Genomic DNA, 14356 nt, shown 5'->3' on the forward strand with positions numbered 1-14356 from the left:
GAGGTCCCTGATAAAATTCTGTGAAAACCCCCCCAATGTGAACTTGTTATCAAGGTTTTCTCTAGACTTACAGGTAGTCCTCGACTTACAATCTGTTCTTTAATGAGCATTCAACATTCCAATGGACCTACCTGGGGGATAAATACAACCCAACCCAGATTCGAAGGTACAAGAGTTCTAACGCCTTGAAGTCACTTGACTGAACTTTGGGCACTTGGCCAAAAGACCATATTTACAGACATGTGAAGTACCTAACCTCATTTTATGACAGTTTTGTCCAAAACCAGTATTTACTTCCAATTTTCAGTAAAACTGAGTTCATAGCGAACCAGTGGCTTGCTTAACCAACTCAACAGTTGCTTAATGACTGGTCATAAAATTGGGTTGGTCACATGACCATCCCATTTTACGATTGTTACACCTGGAACAAGTAGGCTCCAGTAAATCGAGGATTTCTGCATTCTTGGTTCCTAGTCCTATATCATCATTTATAATATTTGCATCACTTTCCTCACAGACAATCAGGGATCTTACAAATCTATCCTTATGTTTTCAGAAAAAAATATAAAGAAAAAGAAGCAGATTCTTGCCATGCAATCTTGGCGAAAAACAGCATTATCGAATGCCTGAATTTATAATATTGACGTGTATGTCATCAGAGGTAAATTCCCTCCACCTACCTGCCGCCATGCACAGTATGAAAATTTAAATAGGATGAGGTTGATAGAGGCCTTGCTAAACAACTTAACCTTTTGTTAGGATCCTTGTTCTATACAAAGAAATTCTTTCAACACTGATTTATTTATTTATAGCAGCAAAAACAAAACCAGCTAAAAATCTTGGATAGGATAGAATAGGATAGGATTTCTTTATTGGTAAAGTGTGATCAGACACAAGAAATTTGTCTCCAGTGCATAAGTTCACAGTACAGTGATACCTTGTCTTATAAACTTAATTGGTTCCAGGAGGAAGTTCGTAAGGTGAAAAGTTCGTAAGATGAAACAATGTTTCCCAAAGGAAACAATAGAAAATGATTAATGCATGCAAGCCCCCCCCCCAAAAAAATCGCAAAAACGATGCTCCACTGGGTGCCGCCTGGCTGTCACCTTCTGAAACAGCCGGGCACTTCTCGGCGTTCTCCCAAACGCCGAACCCAAAACGTTTGGCAAAAGTTCAGGTTTGGGAGAACGCCGAGAAGCGCCGCCGCCCATCTGTCACCTTCCGAAACAGCCGGGGGGCTTCTCAGTGTTCTCCCAAACACCGAACCCGGAGGTTCAGCAAAAGTTCAAGTTCGGTGTTCGGATTTGGGAGAACACCGAGAAGCGCCGCTGCCCGGCTGTCACCTTCCCAGAAGAGCCGTGGAGCTTTCGACCGGTCGGGAGGCTCAAACGAAGGTGGGAAATCCCAATAGGGAATTCTAGGGGCGGAGCTTTGATATCACAGAGATGTCCTTCCTGGAGTCCACGTTTCGGCCGGCCAGGAAGGACGTCTCCGTGATGACAAAGCTCCGCCCCTGGAATTCCCTATTGGGATTCCCCACCTCCGTTTGAGCCTCCCGACCGGCTGACAGATCCACAGCTCTTCTGTGAAGGTGACAGCCGGGCGGCGGCGCTTCTCAGCATTCTCCCAAACCTAAACTTTTGACGAACCTCCGGGTTCGACGTTCGCGGCGGCGGGTTCATAAGGCGAAAAAAGTTCGTAAGAAGAGGCAAAAAAATTCTGAACCCCAGGTTCGTATCTCGAAAAGTTCATATGACAAGGGGTTCGTATCACGAGGTACTACTGTACAGTGATCCCCCGCTCGTTGCGAGGGTTCCGTTCCAGGAGCCCCCGCAACGAGCGGGTTTTCGCGAAGTAGCGATGCGGAAGTAAAAACACCTTCTGCGCATGTGCAGATTGTGTTTTTATTCCCACAGCGCTAGCGAGTAGCCGAAGATTGGGGGCGGCGCGGCTGTTTGCCACCGGCATGGAGGGCTTCCTAGCAGCCCCCCAAACCCGGGTTGGGGGTCCGGGGGGCGCTGGCTCTCGCCGCTTTCGAGCTGAATCCGGGAGCGAATTCGCTCCCGGATTCAGCTCGAAAGCGGCGAGAACGAACGGCAAGGAACGCCTTTTCCACGCCGTTCATTCTCGCCGATTTCGAGCTGAATCCGGGAGCGAATTCGCTCCTGGATTCAGCTCGAAAGCGGCGAGAATGAACGGCGTGGAAAAGGCGTTCCTTGCCGTTCGTTCTCGCCGCTTTCGAGCTGAATCCGGGAGCGAATTCGCTCCTGGATTCAGCTCGAAAGCGGCGAGAACGAACGGCAAGGAACGCCTTTTCCACGCGGTTCATTCTCGCCGATTTCGAGCTGAATCCAGGAGCGAATTCGCTCCCGGATTCAGCTCGAAAGCGGCGAGAACGAACGGCAAGGAACGCCTTTTCCACGCCGTTCATTCTCGCCGATTTCGAGCTGAATCCGGGAGCGAATTCGCTCCTGGATTCAGCTCGAAAGCGGCGAGAATGAACGGCGTGGAAAAGGCGTTCCTTGCCGTTCGTTCTCGCCGCTTTCGAGCTGAATCTGGGAGCGAATTCGCTCCTGGATTCAGCTCGAAAGCGGCGAGAACGAACGGCAAGGAACGCCTTTTCCACGCCGTTCATTCTCGCCGATTTCGAGCTGAATCCAGGAGCGAATTCGCTCCCGGATTCAGCTCGAAAGCGGCGAGAACGAACGGCAAGGAACGCCTTTTCCACGCCGTTCATTCTCGCCGATTTCGAGCTGAATCCAGGAGCGAATTTGCTCCCGGATTCAGCTCGAAAGCGGCGAGAATGAACGGCGTGGGCGGGCGAAGGGCGGGCGGCAGCGAGGAGTTTCCGTGGGCGGTGGGGAAACTCCTCGCTGACGCCAGCAAGAGGGGGAAGACCCAGGGAAGCCACTGCCATCTACGCATGCGTGCCCGGCACGCATGCGTAGATGGTATTTTTGACTTCCGGGTTGAAAAATAGCGAAGTACCCTGTTCGCAATGGTTGGGGACGCAATAAACGGGGGATCACTGTATATATAAATAGCATGTAACAGGTCATAAATTATAGTTACAATCATCAATTGTAAGTTACAAAAACAATTGATAAGTCATAAGAAAACAATAGGAAAGATGAGAAGATGAGAAATGTGTATGGTGTTTATATGGCAAGTTATATGGCATTTCTATAATACTTCCCATAAGGAGGAGGAAGGCACAATGGCTCAGTGGTTAAGGTGGTGAGCTTGTTGATCAAAAGGTCGGCAATTCAGTGGTTTGAATCCCTAGTGTTCTGTAACAGGGTGAGTTCCCGTTACTTGACCCAGCTTCTGCACGTAAAAAATGCAAGTAGGAAAACTAGGGGCCACCTTTAGTGGGGAAGGAAACAGTGTTCCATGCTCCTTTGGTGTTTAGTCATGTCAGCCACATGATCACCGAGATGTCTTCAGACAGCATTGGCTCTTCGGCTTTGAGACTGAGATGAGCACCGTGCCCTTGGACCAGGAACGATTAGCATATATGTGTGAATGGAACCTTTACCTGTAGTACTTCCACTTTAATTTTATTATCAAAAGTAAAGGTGGTTTTTTAAAACAAGTTCCCATAATAAATAAAACCCTATATCCATGCAGCCAAAGAGAAGTAGAATAGTATAGTAACCCTTTCCTGACTGTGGCAAAGTATAAATATTTAGTATTATTGAGGCATTTCCTCCCCCCCCCCCCTCTGGAAGCATAATTAAATATAAATATATGTGGATTCCATACAACATCTGGGTATAATATAGGGTAGCCCTATATTAATTGTTAATGTCTTTTCTTCTTTATGTTATATTTACTCATACGTAACTTCTATAAAATGCCTGCCAACTTCAAAATTACATGTTTATTGTATTCATGTTCAGCTGTTGTTATTGCTTCCTGAAAATCTGAATTGGAAGATTCAAAGGTAATTTCTTGAACAATCTTTCTGTAAAATTATCCTGTGTTGTTGTGTTGTTTTTCACTTGTATATGCTGATATGGCAAGACAACCACTGCACACTGCATCAGATTCGCAGAATATATAAAGACACAGTTAGAGAGTACTTATCTGGTTTGTTTTTAAAGGAGCATGTCTTAGGAATTCTTGACAGCAATCCCCTCTGCAGCTGCTATGCAATTTCATTGTTATTTGGCTTAAGGAATTGCTACATATGCTCCCATATGCTCCAGAGGATGATTTTAATATCTGAATTCTGCACAGTCCTAGCATGGAAGTCTTTTCATTCTAAACTGTTCTAAAAACATTCTAATTGTTTTTCTTTGATTTTTCGATATCCTTCAAACTATGTAAAATTTATGATTTTTTCTTTTTTTATTGTGTATCCTCACTCCCTTACTTTTCCCCTTTCCCCCTTATTTTCTTTAATATTCAATAAACTATTTAAAAAAACCTTTGTCATGTTGTTCTACAAAACTCAAAAGCAACAGTACTATTTAGCTTAGAGGAAAAAATGTAGGATTGCAGAAAACAGGTGTCAATAATTTAGAAATTAAATCATAAGAACTGTGACATCTATATACTGCTAAAACTCTTGTGTCTTTGTTTGTTTGTAATCTTCAATTAGCCCAAATGGTACCCAAACATTTCTGAATCCAGGTACCTAAAATGTGTTAAATTAAAGAACACTCACAAAATCCAGAATCCATGCAACTGAAATTTCTAGCATCTTTATACCAGTTGTATTTGCAAAGCTCTGGGCTCTGCAGTATTGCCACAATCAGTCACAGTCACATGATTGTGATTTTTGACACTCCCTGCCAACTTCCCACAAGCAAAGTAAATGGGAAAGCGAACAAAAAATTGAAAACTGTTTTTGCTCTTGTTCTAACCCGGGCCTATGCAGCTTGGAAACAAAGGAGGAATCCAAGCATTGATATTTCAAATCAGTATTTCAAACTATATAAAGTCTCATTTTTACAAGCTAAAGTCATGCATGTGAGATAATCTTGGCAGTTTCTCAGTGAGGGTAATTAAGATATAACAATTCTGTGGCTAGGCTGCTGCCAAAGATCAAAGCTGCACTCATTCTTTCATGAGATAAGGAGTCTCCAGTTTCACAGACTTATTTTTACAGCTTCCCACCATCTCAACCGACAAGGCACTTTTTCTCCAAGGATTTTAGCAGTAAAATAACAGTTGTCTAGCATAACCTGGCTGATTCGATTCCATTGCCAAAAGTTGTAACTCCCCCCCCCCCCCCCGAATTACCCATACTCCACCCTTAAATACCTATAGGAAGTGGTCAACAATTCCCTAGTGAACAAATTACAGACTACTTCCTTTTTCTATACAAGTATTCTTGTCTTTTTCTTAATCTTCTAAAGCGGGCATATAGCAAAGGCTCCAGATCTTCCCCCTCCTCCTCTAAGTCAGACTCTACTGTCATTGGCATATCTTTCACCTCTGATGGCCCTTCGGCTTCATCCAGGTCTCTTTCCCCATCACTCTCACTCTCTGCATCAGCTGGCAACACCACTGACCCAGGGTACCAACATGGGCCTGGTGCATCCTCCTCATAATCTATCATTACCAGAATTGGACGAAGAGCACTCACTGCAGCTCCCAACTGCTTTTTGCCCAACAATGATCATTCTGTTTCTCCATTTAGGTAAGGAAATAGCTCTGAAATTATCATTGGGTCAAAATAAGCAATTGGCATATTGGCTAGGTCATTTTCAACCTAGGCCCTAGTGTACTGTTGTTCTATTTTCAGAAAATAGCATAAGGTCTGCTGTCTGAAATCAAAGAGAGATCTAAAAATTAAGAGTGAAATTGTGCACAAAAAACCATATACAGTGCAATATAAAAATGAAAACAAATAAGGTAAATAAAGTCAATATAATGCTAAAATAAAACGAACAAAGATTAAACCTTAACATGCAGAAAATCAGTGACAGCTATGATCTCCTAAATCCCAGAAAACACAAATCCTGGTTATAATGACACAAGAACGTAGAACATACTCAAATGTGTTCTCCCTCATCTACTCCACTGCTGAATCCTGATCAAAATAATCTCTTAGACCAGAATGTAGTAAGCACATATCCCCTTTTGACTTTTGTAGAACAGCACATGATAAGAGCAATGTACTACAAATGTACAAGGGCCACTGTTACTCACTTGATAAGATAGACGTCGTACTTCCCCGCCGAGCGCCCGGATTTTCTCTGCTTGAGTTTGCGAGTCCAGCCCTCAGGCAAAGTGGGATCATCATACATGGGACCACGATCTCGGATGACAGAACGGCGCTGTTTTGGAGATGCAGAGGCTTCAGGTACAGCTGGAGCAGTTCCAGCTCCTTCTGACATTTCTGCCTTGCCTGCCTCAGCTGGCTCCACAGAGGGCTGGGCATGTTGCTTTTCTTCTTTCCGCTCTTTCTTGACTTTTTTAGATTTTGAAGATTTGTCCTTTAGACCCTGTAAATCTTGGTCCTCAGATTTTTCTTCCCTGCAATGTAGAAAGAGAAAAAAGATATTGAATATTTAGCAATAAGAACTTACTTACAGCCAAAGTCACATTTATAAATTCTCTTTAACATACATATAGATTATACCTTTGGAATTTTTGGGGGGGATGATTTCAGTAGGAAGAAGGAAAAGCAATGTATGATTTTTGAAAGTCTTTCCAAACGCTTAAATGATAGCTGTTTTGAGCGATGTGATAAAAAGGCGGAAGGAGCTTGAATGCAGCAATTGCCTATCTTTCTTTGACACAAGGATGCAATGGAAGAACTTTTTGTGATTTTCTTGTCTACAGTCTGTGGACTCAGTTTGTCCATTCTCAAACTTGAAATGCTTGCATTTTATTTTGTAGACTTCTCTCATATAAATTTGGTTCCATTCCATTACGTTTCTGAGGATCTATCCATAGGTAATAATTTTTTACCCAATACTTTATTGGGCTGGGCAGAATAAAAAATACAAGTGTGCTGCATACTTTTGGATATCGCAGAGGAATACATTTGATTTAGTGATGCCATAGGTATATCTCTGTAGGACTACGATGATCTGCTGTGCTCTTTTTGTTAGTTAAACATCTCTTACAGATCACATACGAACATGACTATATTTTTCTATGTGCGTATTCCAGAAATATCTTCTCTGAAGAGCTCCAACTCACAGACAGGTTTTATAATTCTACAGCTGGTTTAATTAAACAGAGGAAGCCAGAAATTACTATTTTTGTCTGATATGAGAAAGCAGGAGTTCTTGCTAATTTCATATCACAACACATAACCCAGTCAGTATTTAGATTCTATATAAAAAAACACTTTTTTCACTTCCATTCAATTATTTTTAATGCTCTGAGACTGCCTGGACATGTCCATGCAGTTTTCTTAGCAATTTTTTAAAAGAAGCGATTTGCCATTGCCTCCTTTCTTGGGCTGTGTGTCTGACTAGCCCAAGGTGACTTACCTACATTTATGCCTAGAGTGGAATAGAAACACACAACTTCCTGGTTTCTAATCTGATGCCTTAACCACTACACTCAACTGGCTCTTAAAGCACACATTACTCACTTTTTATTGAATATTGATTCGTGATACTTCTCAACATTTTATCTTCCAACTGTGGCATAAATACTATTTATTGCCACTACAGTTTGTAATGAAAAAGATAATAATGCATTATGTCAGCTTTCTCCAACTCTCGGATAATAGGAAATGTCATATAATTCTGGAAAGCATTATGTACCAAGTCTGGTAAAGTCACCTGATGAAGCTGACCTCAATTCCTGATGATTACATGGACAAATCTAGGCAGCCGCTGCCTTCTTTCAAGATGCTTTTCACAATGTAGAGTAACCTATAATGCTGTTTATTAACATTTTAAAAACAACCATGTTATTGCTTTGTAAAACTAAGTAGCAACATAAGCATTTTATGCAGAATATTGCCTAATCTTCTTCAATTCAAAGGTAAGTTAACAAAATTTTTGTTAAACCGACCTAATAAGCCTTCTTAATATTTAATTAATATCCCACCTGCATTATTTTTATAAATAACTCAAAGTGGCAAACATATGCAACATGTCTTCCTACTCCTATTTTCTCCACAACAACCCTATGGGGTGAGTTGGGTGGAGAAAAAGTGAATGTCCCAAGTGATTGGCCCATCTACAGGGTAGATAAAAATCAATGATTTTTTTAAAAATTAAAAACTGATTTTTTAAAAAATTAAATTTATTTTTTTGATTTTTATCAACTTTATTTTAATAAAGTGCTTTTGGAATAAAAATCTACTTAAATATAGTTTTCTATTTAAAATAGATTAATAATTTAGTTTATTCAGCATGAAATGGAGCTTAGTTATGAGGCATGAGGCTGTATATTCTACAATATGGGGACTGTTGGTGAGTCAATAGAGGGTTAGAGGAGGTGCAGCTGTGGGGCAGATAGGACAGTTGCTCTTTAAAACTTGAGTTGATTTAAATCAAGCCTTTTTACTAGTAATTTAAATCATGATTTAAATTGACTTGATTTAAATAAAATCCACCCTGGTACAGCATCTTGCTTAAATTTGTTTGGAATTTATATATAAATTTGTTCTTTGAGGAAAATTCTAGCATTATCAGAACCTAATCTTACGATTATGTAAAGATACACTGTGTGACAACTATCCACTCAGTCAGTCAGTCAGTCAGTCAATCAATCAATCAATCAATCAATCAATCAATCAATACCAATATAGCAACATTCCAGGACAGAGAAGCAAGGAACCACATTCCAAGATATGTGTGCATCTATTCAATCTGAATCCCATCCATTTGCCATTTGTGAATTAGATGATGATATTGGGCAAACTTTGATTTTGATATTTATTGGTAGCTTTTGTAAAGAATAAAACTAATGCCTTATGAGATTTTCTCATTCCCAAATGTGAAGTAGATATAAGTAGATATCAGCTAAAATAGGTGGGCAAAGGGCTGGAAGAGCAAGTGCTTGGATTAGTGGATTTAAATACATATTAAAAAGTAAAGACGCCCCGAGTCTACGGAGAGGGGTGGCATACAAATGGAATAAATGAATGAATGAATGAATCAATCAATCAATCAATCAATGAGTTAATATCCAAACTTATACCTCCATAAATTGGGACTACTTTAGATAAATGTCCTCAATTTTCAGTTCGGTATTTGAGTAAACAGAAGCAGCCTAAAGCATTTTATATAATATAAAATAAAAATAAAAGAGTCCTTTGGGAGTTGGAAATCAAATGAAATAATAAATCACACACACTGCTAGGGGCAAGTTCCCTGAGGATGGGCTCCAGTTTCCCAGTTTGAAAGCTTGGAAGACTCTGGTCCCATTGTCCAACCCAGATTGGACCCTACATTATCATCCTGGGACACGTATACAGTGGTACCTCTACTTCAGAACTTTTCTAGATAAGAACTGGCTGTTCAAGATTTTTTTGCCTCTACTTAAGAACCCGAGCCTGGAAAAATTCCCCAGGAAATTTGAGAGCAGCACAAAGGCCAGGCCAGTTTCCTGCCATTCCCCCTTTAATCCCGGCCATCTGGGCTGCCTCAGGAGCCTTTCGGTGGCGCTTAAGGAGGCTTTGGCAGTCCAGAGCAAACAAACCATTTTCCTTTCTCTGGGCACTTGGACAGGAAATAAGCCTCTGCCAGCACCCAGAGAAAAGAAACACTCCCTTTGCTCTGGGCAGCCGAGGAGTCACCACAGCGAAGGAAAGGCAACGGCTACAAAGTGAGCGAGAGGAGAGGGGAGCTCTTCAGCATGGAAAGGAAGAGGCACCAGGTAGCAACAGCAGCAGCCAGTGAATGGGAGGCAGTCTCGCGCCGGGTGTAAGGGAGGCGCATGCTCCTCCTCGCCTCCTCAGAGTCCCTCTTTTTTTTTTTAAGCCTTAAAGTTTTGGATTTTTTTATTCCCCTTACCTCACCTTCTTCCTTCAGCAGTGACTGTCCCTCTCTCTTCTTCCTCCTCCTCCTCCCACCCAAATTCCGAGCTTTTATTTCTCTCCTAATGGGTTTGCACACATTATTTGCTTTTACATTGATTCCTATGGGAAAATTGCTTCTACTTAAGAACGTTTCTACTTAAGAACCTGGTCACGGAAAGAATTAAGTCCTTAAGTAGAGGTACCACTACATTTGCTTTCATTTATGAGTTCACTTAGTGACCACTTGAAGTTACAATGGCACTGAAAAAAAGTGATTCATGATAATTTTTCACACTTATGGCCATTTGCACCTTCCCCTTGGTCACATAATCAAAATTCAGATGCTTGGTGACTGACTCATATTTATGACATTTGCAATGTTCCTGGAGTCATACAATCACCTTATGTGACCTTCTGACAAGTAAAGTCAACAGGGAAGCCAGTTTGATTTAACAACCATGTTACTAAACTGAACACCTGCCAAGATTAACTTAACAACACTGGCAGGAAAAGTTGTAAAATGGAGCGACATTCACTTAAAACAAATGAATCAGCAAAAGAAATATTGAGCTCGACTGTGGTCATAGGTTGAGGACTACCTGTATAGTAAATAAACACTGAACAACATTGCTAGTGAATGGGAAAAATCTTATTCTGCAAACGATATCCTTTTCCCCCATAATATCTGCACTTCACATTTTATACCACAAGATGGTACTGAAGTCATAAAGAAACAATTCTATCTTTTTCCTAGGCAACATTATAGAATTCATTCAGGCCCAAAGTACAATGACAGAGGGGATGGGGGTGGGGAGATATCTTCTTCTCCCATTGATTTTTAAGTGAATTATCAGGTCCATATGAAAATGATATAAAGTAGAACACTTTCTTTTCCTTTTTTAAAATCATGACAGAGAAAGAGGAAGAAGAGAAGAGAAGCTTCTGAGATTTATAAAATATAGGAACTGAATACCCTATGAAATTAGACTTACAATCCTAGGTTTAGAAAGCCTAGAACTACGTCACCTTAAACACAATCTAAGCATAGCCCATAAAATCATATGCTACAACGTCCTTCCTGTCAACGACTACTTCAACTTCAACTACAACACATGAGCACATAAAAGATACCAACTTAATGTAAACCGCTCCAAACTCGACTGCAGGAAATACGATTTTAGTAACTGAGTAGTTGATGCATGATACTCACTACCTGTAGTATCATCTCCTAACTCCCAAAACCTTAGACCAGAGGTCCCCAACCTTTTTTGCACCAGGGACCGGCTTTAAGCTAGACCAGTTTTCCATGGCCCGGTGGGGGGGGGGGAGCTAGCTGTCAGCGGCGCCGTAAAAGGGGCGATCAAGAGAGGAATGGGTGAATGAATGGACGGAGGGTGGGAAGGAAGGAAGGAAAGAGGGAAGGGACAGGAACAGAAGAAGGGTGCAAAGGAAGCAAGGAAAGGTGTGAAAGGGGAGAGTAAGAGAGGAAGGAGTGAAAGAAGGGAATGAGGGAGGAAAGAAGGGAGGAAGGAAAAGGAAAGCAAGAAATGGAGGGAGGAAAGGAAGGAAGGAAAGAAAGAAAGAAGGGGGGAAGGGACAGGAACAGAGGAAGGAAGCAAGGAAACTTATGAAAGGGGAGAGTAAGGGAAGAAGGTAGGAAGGAGAAAGAAAAGAAGAAATAGAGGAAGGGAAGGTAAAAGAGAGAAAGAAAAAGAGCAAGAAAGAAAGAAAGAAAGAGAAAGAAAGAAAGAAAGGCAACTTCAAAGAAAGGCTCACTGAGCATCTCTCACTCTCTCTCTCTTTCTATCCCTCTTTCTTTCTTTCTTTCTCTTCCTTTCTCTCTCCTCTTCCTTTCTCTCCTCTCTCTCTCCCTCTCTCTTTCTCTCCCCCCTCTCTCCCCTTTCCCTCTCTCTTTCTCTCTCTCCCTCTCTTGCTATCTCTCCCCCCTTTCCCTCTCTCTTTCTCTCTCTCCCTCTCTTGCTATCTCTCCCCCCTCTCCCTCTCTCTTTCTCCCTCTCCCTCTCTTTCTCTCTCTCTCCCCCTCTTTCTCTCTTCTTCTCACTTTCTCTCTCTTGTTTTCTTTCTGTCTCTTTTGCTTTCTCTCTCTCTCACTCTTTCTTGTTTTCTTTCTCACGCTCTTTCTCTCTCTTGTTCTCTCTCTTGCTATCTCTTTCTCCCCCCCTTTCTCTCACTCTCTCTTTCTCACTTTCTCTCTATCTTGCTGTCTGTTGCTATCACTCACTCTCGTTCTCCGTTCTTCTCAGCGGTGACGCGCGCACGCCCTGCCCGCCTCACCTTTGCGAGAGCACTTTCGCCCCGGGCTCTCAGCAAGGGGGTTTGCAAGAGAGGTGGGGCCGGCGAAGGTGATATTCAATGTCGGGGGCGCACAGGCGGTTGCACGCACTCCCTATCTCCCTGCTAGCCCACTCGGAATATTCAAAATAAGAAAAGCCTTCGCCGGCAAAGGTTTTTCTTATTTTGAATACTCCGAGTGGGCTAGCAGGGAGATAGGGAGCGCGTGCAACCGCCCGTGCGCCCCCGACATTGAAGACCTCCGCTGAGAAAAGCCTTTGCCGGCATTTCCTCTCGGGGTCAAGGAGGCGCAGCGGCGGGCGGAGAGAGGGAAGGGGGGGGCAGCGGCGTCCCTCCTGGCCTTGGCGGGCCGCCCGACCCTCCCCACCTCCTGCAAACGCGGCGGGCGGCGGGGGGAGAGCGAGGAGCCGGTTCCGGCGGGCGCGGGGCTTGGCTGGCTGGCGGGGGGAGCGCCGCTGGTGGTGCAGAAAGGCCGAGGGGGCCCTGGCGCCGCGGACCGGCTGAAAACCCCCAACGGCCCGGTGCCGGTCCGCGGACCGGCGGTTGGGGACCTCTGCCTTAGACTATCCACTGTTGACCTCTGCCAATTCCTAAGAGGTCAGTAAGGGCTTGCATAAGTGCACCATCATGCCTTTGCGATGCATTTGCGATGCTGTGATTTCGCTGAGGCTTCCCTCGCTGGGAAACCCCATCTCTGGACTTCCGTTGCCAGCCGAAGTGCCTGTTTTCACGCTGGTGGGATTCCCTTGCTTGGATTGGATTCCCCTGAAGCGGAGGTGGGGTTTCCCATGGAGGGGAGCCTCAGGGAAATCCCACCAGCGCAAAAATGGGTGCTTTGGCTGGCAAAAGGGGTGAATTTTGGGCTCGCACGCATTAAGATATTGGCCCCCACCCTCCTTGCCTTTCGTAAACTCCTTAAAACCCACCTCTGCCATCAGGCATGGGGAAATTGAGACATCTCCCCCAGGCCTATATAGTTTATGTATGGTATGTTTGTGTGTATGTTTTGCTTTTAAATAAGTTTTTTTTAATATATTTTAAATATTAGATTTGTTACTGTACATTGTTTTTATTATTGCTGTGAGCCGCCCCGAGCCTAGGGAGAGGGGCGGCATACAAATATAATAATAATAATAATAATAATAATAATAATAACAATAATAATAATAATTATTATTATTATTATTATTAATAATAATATTAATAGCTTCTCCATTGATTCCTATGGGGAACATTGTTTTGTCTTACGAACTTTTCACTTTATGAACCTCGTCCTGGAACCAATTAAGTTCATAAGACAAGATATCACTGTATATCTAATTTTTTAAAATACCTTTTGTAACTTTATACATCTTAAAATCATCATCATCAATCTGGACATGATCATTTTTGGTATCATTTTCCATTTTACCACTGGAAATCCAAGTGGAATCATTATAAGTTTCAATATATTCATCAGCATATGAATATCAGTCATTAATCGGTATCAGTCATTAATCAATATTTCATTATCAAAATTCCTTCTCTTTTCATCATCATTTTCATTAGTCTTCTTTTCTTCTTCTGTTACTTCCTACATTTTTTCTACATGTGTTTTATTCTTTCCTTTCTCACTTACTTCAATTCCAAAAGATCTTCTGGGATCATTAAAAAGTTCTTTTAAAAAATCAACACTCTTCATAATCAATTTCCTCCATGACTTTAACATCACAGTTTTCAGATTGAAAAGAAAAAAGATTTTTTCATTTTGGCAGAATCAGTCCAACTTCAAATTTCATTCAGAAGTGTCACCAGTCCTTAATAGTCACTTGTCTCCATGCCTCAAAATCATAAATCACTAGGCTTTTGCAATCTGTCCAGCTGCTAACAAAATGTTTTCCAAAGCCTTTTATAATTTGTAAATTTTCTTTTTGATAGTTAAAAATCCAAGTCATTAATCGGTATCAGTCATTATTGTTTTTATTGTTGGCATCTATTTAAGTTCATTCTTATCCAAAAGAGTCCAACCATTTTCTTTCAAACAACAACAAATTTAAATCTGTTTTAAAATTTCCTCCGCTTTCATGCTTTCAAATCTTTCAAGGTCAACAGCTGGGCAAG

General features: G+C 42.0%; 1 protein-coding gene across 4 annotated transcripts in view; it reads right to left on the reverse strand.

Moving 5' to 3' along the window:
• MECP2 (methyl-CpG binding protein 2) overlaps positions 1-14356 on the reverse strand; it is an 84589-nt gene that overhangs the window by 9605 nt on the left and 60628 nt on the right. For all 4 annotated transcript variants that reach the window (XM_070741400.1, XM_070741397.1, XM_070741398.1 and 1 more), the window contains exon 2: positions 6163-6489. In XM_070741400.1, the coding sequence (XP_070597501.1) occupies positions 6163-6489 (327 nt within the window). The remainder of the gene's footprint in view (positions 1-6162; positions 6490-14356) is intronic.

This window comes from Erythrolamprus reginae, chromosome 2, assembly GCF_031021105.1.
Source record: "Erythrolamprus reginae isolate rEryReg1 chromosome 2, rEryReg1.hap1, whole genome shotgun sequence".
Lineage (NCBI taxonomy): Eukaryota > Metazoa > Chordata > Lepidosauria > Squamata > Dipsadidae > Erythrolamprus > Erythrolamprus reginae.